Source organism: Arachis ipaensis, chromosome B9 (genome assembly GCF_059453495.1).
Source record: "Arachis ipaensis isolate K30076 ecotype BB chromosome B9, ASM5945349v1, whole genome shotgun sequence".
Classification (NCBI taxonomy): Eukaryota; Viridiplantae; Streptophyta; class Magnoliopsida; order Fabales; family Fabaceae; genus Arachis; species Arachis ipaensis.
The window spans coordinates 27726453-27734820 of NC_142444.1; the positions used below are offsets into that span (position 1 = coordinate 27726453).

The 8368-nt window shown below is 32.4% G+C and overlaps 1 protein-coding gene across 1 annotated transcript; it reads left to right on the top strand.

The window, feature by feature from the left end:
- The first annotated feature begins 1604 nt into the window (after nt 1-1604).
- LOC107618859 (pectin acetylesterase 12) lies at nt 1605-6616 on the top strand. Its single transcript, XM_016321033.3, has 12 exons — nt 1605-2190; nt 2495-2577; nt 2759-2888; nt 2998-3071; nt 3569-3655; nt 3739-3863; nt 3982-4042; nt 4337-4390; nt 4542-4619; nt 4752-4857; nt 4956-5101; nt 5952-6616. Exons 1-12 carry the CDS (start codon nt 1965-1967, stop codon nt 6057-6059), a joined length of 1278 nt encoding a protein of 425 aa, XP_016176519.1. The 5' UTR covers nt 1605-1964; the 3' UTR covers nt 6060-6616.
- The last annotated feature ends 1752 nt before the right edge of the window (nt 6617-8368 follow it).

The following is an 8368-nucleotide window of genomic DNA, read 5'->3' on the forward strand; positions in this document are numbered from 1 at the left end:
CCAATGGAAAAATTATAGTGTTTGAGTTTAACATTTTAATATCCATAGAGATGAAGTATGCACCGTAAGACATGGTGGTGGAGAGTTCAAAATAACACAAAAGACACGTAAATAATAATGATGCATGTTTATAAGAAATTTTAAGACATATAATAGACGATTTAGTTAAATATTGTAATTGATATGACAATAAATAATTAAATAATATTCATTTTCAAAAAATATTAACAATACATACAACTTTGGTGACTTTTTCAAACCTACTTAAAATTAAAAACTTGTTATAATTTTATATTAGAAAAATACTATTTGTACACCAAAATTAGCCACTAAAATTAACTACCAATATATTTATGTATAAATAGTAAATATATGTGTGGTTTAATTTATTTTTAACATATATTTTATACTGATGATTGATTTTAGTGGCTGATTTTAGAATACACATAGTATAATCCCTTATGTTATTGGCTTAAAACAAGCGAATTTTCAAGTGATAGATTCGCTACTCTACTATTATTACGGTATTTTTAATTGGCGAAAATTTACATAAAAATAATTTTTAATTCATAATTTTATATAAAAATAATTATATATGAATTTTGACCTTGCTAATTATGATTGAGTAAGATAAAATGTAATATGTGCCATCTCTCCCTTTGTGTGTGGTCCTTCTTATACATTGGTTATGGTTGTTGTTGATTGTTTGGCATCTATAGTGATGCCATCTCTCCCTTTGTGGTCGAGAACCTTGCAAGAAATTGATCAAAAAAAAAAATGTAATATGTGCATGTACAGGTTGATTGTTGAGTAGTAAATGATTAATTGGCAACAAAGTCCAACTCAAAAGATGAAAAGTTAGGCAATTCAATTTTCCAGTTCTCTCGTCATAATCACTTTAGTCATTGGCGGTAACTGATTGGAAAATGAAGGAACAAAAAGAGGCAGCACCGCAGCAGTTATTATATTCTTAGAAAAAATTTCACCAGCAACTTCATATTCTTTTTTTTAATAAAAACAGAAACATAAATATTTAATTTTATATATTATAGAAGTTTTATGAATAAAATAGAAATGAAGAATATTAGTCTTAACTCTTATTTAAGTATTAATTTTGAAACTTTATATGATTTCAAATTAAATAATATTTATTTAAACAATAGATAACATTAATTATTTTTGTCCTGAAATTCTACTAGTATGAAAAAAATAATAAATAAAAGAGAAGAGTTAATGGTTATTAAAATTAAAATATTTATTTATATATTTTATGATTTTAATTTTATTTTATTGACTCGTTTAACTATATCTATTTTTTTTGAATAACTATTTACATAATTAATATAAAAAAAATTATTTTTACTAATACGATATTACATCATTGAATACATTTATAAAATTATTTTAACATATTATAGCATCTAAAAAAAAATTAATGAGAAACAATTGAGGATTAGCTTCACCCTTTATCCTAAAAGGTCGACTTTTGTTTTTAGATAATTAAATTAAATTCACCCGTTTATTATTATTAAAAAAGAAAACAGTGGTTTTGCTCCTTTATGCAAATTCTTTTTTCATGTGCGTAAATTGGAAAGGGCGAGAGAGACGGTGTGTGAGAGTGACGCATGCTTTCAAGCTTTTTCCCCTTCTCAGACTCTCTCAAACCTGAGACTGGAAACTGGAAAGAGAGAGACACCTTTTAAGATTTGTTCCGGTTCGAAAGGCACTTGCATTAATTCATTTATTTTTTTAATTAAATGTTGAAATTAGATATTTTAATTTTGTATAATTTAAATGGTTATATAGTTAAAAAAAAAAGCACCTGCAGACTACAGTAATTAAAATTAAAGTGAGGCAGTCTTATTCCTTTTCCGTCATTTACTTATTTATAGCCCCAAATGAGAGAGAGGGTACGAAAGCAAGCCACATTGCATAAAAATGAAAATGGGTGAGTTTACCTCCTAATGCCACAGTTGGGACTTGAAGTTTTAATAATGAAGGTCCTCCTTGTGTGGCTTGGCATTGTTGTTGTTGTTGTTGTTGTGTCAAGCAAGGCGTCTGAAGCGGTTGAGCATCATTACGTGAATGCAAGTGATCTCAACTTGTTGGAGGCACATGAAGCTGGAAGGGGTGCATACACTCTTATGGTAGGACTCACCCTTATTCAAACTGCTGCTGCTCAAGGAGCAGGTACACTACTCTCTACTCTCAAAACTTGTAATCATTATATTACCAAATTAAAATTCATTTAATTGCTTTTCAAGTAACATTTTGAAACCGTTTTTTTTTTTTTTTTTTTAATAATTGCCTGTTACTTAGCATTTACATAATCTAATGAAAGCAGGATTCTTTATTTTAATGTGCTTTCTTCGGGATGTTTTCTGAGAATTTTTTTAGGCTTAAAGATTTTTTTTGTAATGAACGAATCTACATAAACTAATGCATTTTAATTACGAATCTGCGTAATTGGATTCTTATTTTTATTTTTTGACAGTTTGTTTGGATGGATCATTGCCTGGTTACCATTTACATCGAGGATATGGATCAGGAGCAAATAGTTGGATCGTTAATTTAGAGGTATCACATAATAATCTTTCATTCAATTAGTTAGATTTGTGCACTGTTTTCATTATCTTTTGCAACTAAGCTTAGTTTCTTGTGAAGTGTTCTGTGAGTTAAAACAGTATCTTTTTGTTTGTTTATAATTGTATTCACTATAAAGGTTTCTATTGATATTAGAGTATAAATTCTTTGATAGGGAGGAGGATGGTGTAATGATGTCAGGACATGCATTTATCGCAAGAAAACTCGGCGCGGATCTTCAGCATTCATGGAAAAGGAGATACCTTTTACAGGAATATTAAGCAATAAGGCTGAACAAAATCCAGGTTTCCATTCAATTGAACTACTTTGATTGCTGCTCCCTTTGTGTTTTTCTGTTCTTCTACCTATAGAGTTAACCATCTCGTTCTACTTCTTGTTCGTTTGTGATTGTAGATTTTTTCAACTGGAACAGAGTGAAGATTCGTTATTGTGATGGTGCCTCTTTTGCTGGGGACAGTGAACATAAGGTAGAGTTTGAATCTCAGAGTCATAAAAATGATTTTTATTTCAGTTGTTGCTGTGGAGAAAAGGTGAATCCACTGAATGAAATGCAGTTGCCTTGAACTTAAGTTTGGCATGCTTCTTTGAGATTCTGTAAATATATGAAGGTCTAAAATGAGTGAATGTAAATGTTCCTAGAGCATGCTTTAAATTGTATATCTAAGTACATAAGCTGTCGTATCTGGTTTCACCAATTCCCCAAAGAAAGATGTTAGGTGGCTAATACTTTTTCCTTGTTTTCGTCTTACATTTGAACCAACACCAGTCAACTCTCTTTTTTTACACTAAAAAGTGTTGGTCCTCTAGCATTTCTTCCATTGGATACAAGTTTGGTGTATATTTGCACAATTTTGTTGTGAAAAAGCTGTATGATTAACATATGTGGGAGATAACACATTGGTAATGACGTTCATAGAATAAGGGTTACCACACAAAACTAAGTGAATGTTGTCTACTGAGATAGGCTGCACGTCTGCAATTCCGAGGACAGCGCATTTGGATGGCTGCAATGGAGGATCTGATGTCGAAGGGAATGCGTTTTGCCCGGCAGGTTGTATTCATATCTGCAGATATACTGGTATTGAAATTATACTTTCTTTCTACTCCCAGTTAAATGCAACTTTTGTACTCCAGGCTCTACTTTCTGGATGCTCAGCTGGTGGCCTGGCTACCATCATACACTGCGACGAATTTCGAGGTCTGTTTCCAAGGAGTACAAAAGTGAAGTGTCTCAGTGATGCTGGGCTATTTCTTGATGCGTAAGTTGCTGTGGTATTTCATACAATCAATGCCAATTTCCATCGTGACTGCACCATTTTGGACATTTTCTCAAATTAACTGCTTACTTGTTTACTTGTTTCTCCCTCTGAATTATAGGACCGACGTATCTGGTGGACACACACTCAGGGATTTTTTCAGTGGTGTTGTAGGGTTGCAGGTATATCACTGTTTTTCTTAGGAAACCAAGTTATTATAACATGAAAGCAAAAATATATTATAAACTTGCCACTTTGTTTCAATATACTCTTGAAAGTTTGACTATGGACTTCTGCTATTTCAGAATCTTAGAAAGAACTCATTTTGTTTGCAGTTACTGAATTTTGGAAACCTTTGTTTAACATGAAAATATTATGTGCCAAATGAGAATTCTGTATGGTTTGCAAATTGGTCTTTTGACATGGTTATAACTTCCTCAGCATGATGATCAACTTCTTTTGTCCATTTATTGCAGGGAGTGCAGAAGAATCTGCCGCGTACTTGTACCAATCACCTTGATCCCACATCGGTAATCATTGATATCCCTTAGTGTGCAAATTTGGATATATCAAATTTTCAGATGAATGAACATGCACATTGCACAAATGATCCATAATTGTTGTTTGCTCTGAGTTAAACTTGCATTGATGTTTCTTCTTCTTCTCTCCCTTTTTTTTCAGTGCTTCTTCCCACAGAACTTGATTGCCGGTATAAGAACCCCACTCTTCATTCTCAACACTGCCTATGATTCATGGCAGGTAAATGTCTGTTTTCGTCTCGTACTGCTTGTCCTCTTAACTCCTTATGAGTCATATGATATGATTTCTGGTAGTGTTTATCCATTAAATCAAGTTTTGTAGACTAAACAGATATATTTTGCTTGTAATCAGATCCAGTCAAGCTTAGCTCCGACAACAGCGGACCCAGGTGGCAATTGGCATGATTGTAGAAAAAATTATTATAGGTGTTCTGGTTCACAGATCCAGTTTCTACAAGGTGGTTTGATGCCTGAGAGATTGCTTTTGTTAGAAGCAAAAAGGGGTTCCGACAAACTATTCAGTGTGCTAACTCATTTCATTGTTTCTGTTGCACAGGTTTCAGGAATGAAATGTTGAATTCTATGAAAGGCTTCTCAAGATCAAATCAGAATGGAATGTTTATCAATTCATGTTTTGCTCACTGTCAATCTGAGAGGCAGGATACATGGTTTGCGGATAATTCTCCTGTCATTAGGGAAAAGGTATTCTATTGCAATTTTATTAATCTCTAGTTTCTTTTCTAAGCTATCACCACTTGTTTGTTATGTTAATAAAAATTCGTCAAACACAATTTTCCACTTTGAATTAGATGTTTGTTGAGTTTTGATAAGTTACATAAAGTATTAATTGTCTTGAAGTTTAAATTTTATTTTTGACACAATGAACCAAAAACATCCTTGTTTGAAGCAGTGTCGATACTGTGTTCACAATGGGTGTGTTTGGAAGCGAAAAATTTTGGAATTGATTTTATTTGAATTGAAAAGAATTGAATTATAAATCAAATAATGTGTTTGGAATAAATGATATAAAATGAGAATATGGTCCTCTGGTGGTTAGATGACTATTGGTTGAGGTCAGCTGGGTGGTCGATTGGGATGGGCCGATGGTCTGCTGGGATCGGTTTGGCTCCTTTTTCAAGCCCTTCTTTACACTGAGAGGGTTTGAGATTAGTTATAAAGTAAATCCATGAGATTTACAAATCAAGTTATTTCTTATTTTTTTTATGTATTCCAAATGATAGTAAAATCAAATATGCTTACAAGTCCTGAAAGGTTAACTAAAATAATTAGCAGAATATCAGAAAGTTAGTGGTCCAAAATCCAAATCAGAAATTGTAGTATGTTACTATTACTACTTATCAGACTCAAAGTTGATCTTCATAACTTTGGTATGTTAATGTTATGCACTGATGATTTTTCTGAACTTCCATGGTACTGCCATTGACATATACTTTTTTATTCATTCTGATCTTCCAATGTTATCTGAAACTTTCTTATACCACAAAATCTGTGTTCAGTTCTAACCTATATATATGCATTAATAAAATTGCAGGCAATTGCTCTGGCAGTTGGAGACTGGTTTTTCAACCGTGCTGTCGTTAAGGACATCGATTGTGCTTACCCTTGTGATAATACATGCCACAATCTGATCTTCAGATGAAGCAAATTTTTATCAAATTGTTCCAAATTCATTCACCACATTCATTTGGGCCTCTTCTCATCAGCAATTAGGATATATCTTATTCACCTAAAATTATTATACTAGGCAATTAAAGGGGAAAAAAAGAGGTTGCTGAAAAGTGCAACAAGGTAGCATTTCTCTGTGACCGAGTAGTTGGTGAAAGTGATTGTTGTTATGTATATGTTTAGTTGTGAATCCTTTGTTGCAGATATTGACAAATACTTGCATGTTCTTCGAGTACATTTAATGTATAGATTAATTTTAATCACTGAAAATAAAACCTCAGTGATTAAGATTATTCTTGGAACACATTAAATATTCTTAAGGAATTTGCAAGGATTTCTCATCAAATATTTTTTGTTATCCAATATTTTTTTAGGTGATGGAGAGGCAATAAAACATTAGAATTAGGGACAGTTTGCATACTGTAACTTGGTAGTGATTGAACGAGATCATCTCAATCTCAATCTCAATCTCATTTCAATATTTCCCTTCCGCCGGTTGCAATAAAATGTTTGGCATTCATTATTGGTAAATGACGATTTTCTCAATGCTCAAAATAAATACTTTCATTATTTGACCATTTTTAAATTTAAAAAAAAAATTAATTTTACTCAATATTATTATGTCGAGGCTTATCTTTGATAATCAACAATAGAACTCATGTTAGTAGTAGTAGACTAGTAGTATGTGAGTGGGTGTGTGTTAGGGATGTTAATGGGGCAGGGCGGGGGCAGGGGATGCCTCCCTGCTCCCCATTCCCGCCCTCAGATTTGCTTCCCATCCCCGTCCCCATTCTCCACCGTGGGGGAATATTGCTCCCCATCTCCATTTTTCACAGGGCCCCATTTTTCGCAGGGACCTCATTCTCTATCTACATAATAGTTCTAACTAATTATTAATTTCCATATGAATAGATCTGCAAGTATCTATCTTATACAAAAACTGCAAGATTTTATACAAAAAGTCTAAATGACACGATGGTGATTTCTTTCGAAATAACGCAATTTGGGGGGGGGGGGACGCAACGACGAGCCAAAGGAAAAAGCAATGGATGAGGTGGGAGATGCGGCAATAGAGAGGAGAATGGACACGACGGCAGAGTTACGAAAAGGAATGCTGCAAATAGAAATTGTGACGATGCGGTGAGAAGGGTGACGAGGGGGTGGCTGCAGAGAGGTTAGATGGAGTATGGACAACTTTAGGGATCTCTGAATTGAAGAAGGGTTATGCAAATAAAGATTAGGAGTTTTGGGTTTCTAAATATATTTGTGTGTGTGTGTGAGAAATGACTAAAAAATATATATGAGAAATAAACTATTAAGGATAATTTAAGGAATTCATAAATTTCGGGAAATAGCGGGGACGAGACGGGGATCCCCGCTCGGGTCCCGCGCCTGCTTCGGGGAAATTTTGTCCCCCATCCCCATTTCCACAGAAAAAATTTCCCACAATTGGATCCCCATTCGGGATGTGTGTTATGTAATGTACAAGACCAAAAAAAAAAAAAACGTGGAACCCGCATCATATTTTATGGAAAAAAAATCACACACAAAGGAAAAAAAGATTTTCACTGTGTAAAAAATAATTATAAGAGCCTCTTTCTAATTATAAAGAGAGTACACGGATTTTTTTATAAATTATTTTGTTGGTTTTATAATTTTATCAAATTTTTAGTTAAATTCTTATAATTTAATTTAAAAGTTTGTAATTGAATCTGTATTAAATAAAAAATTGTAATTAAATCTTTTCTATATTTAGTAAAAAAAGTACAAATTCTTTTTAAAATATTTATTTTTGTGTTTGATGTTGGATGAATTATGAAATATTTTAAAACATAGGATTAATGTGTTTTTTCTTAAAAAATGATTAGTAAGGATTATATATGTTGATCTATATCTTGTGTTTTAGTTACCAAAAAATATCTTGTCTTTTTCTTAAGAGTTTTATTCCTAAGCGAAGATTTGAGACTCAGTTATCTTGGTTCTTGATTATATAACTTGAATATTGCTAGTTCAAACATGAGCCGGGAAAAAAAAAATTGTCTATTATGCATAGAGAGATATCCAAACTCCAAAGGCGTGAAAGTGAAACTAGGTTAAACGGTTAAACCAGTACAATAAACACATGCGCTTCCGGTTTAAATAATAACGAGAAATTTTAGTAAACAAAAATATTTTGATACTAAATTGTAAATTATAAAATTAAATTTTAATAATATAAATAAAAATAAATATTTATTAATATTAATAAAAAATATTGGTCTCTAATATTTTTTAATAATAATA

Bases quoted from the DNA above. Each gene is read 5' to 3' on its own strand.
- LOC107618859 (XM_016321033.3), top strand. From the start codon at position 1,965: ATGCCACAGTTGGGACTTGAAGTTTTAATAATGAAGGTCCTCCTTGTG. The intron at 2,191-2,494 runs GTACACTACTCT...ATTTTTTGACAG, and splicing joins TGCTGCTGCTCAAGGAGCAG to TTTGTTTGGATGGATCATTG. The intron at 4,391-4,541 runs GTAATCATTGAT...CTTTTTTTTCAG, and splicing joins ATCACCTTGATCCCACATCG to TGCTTCTTCCCACAGAACTT.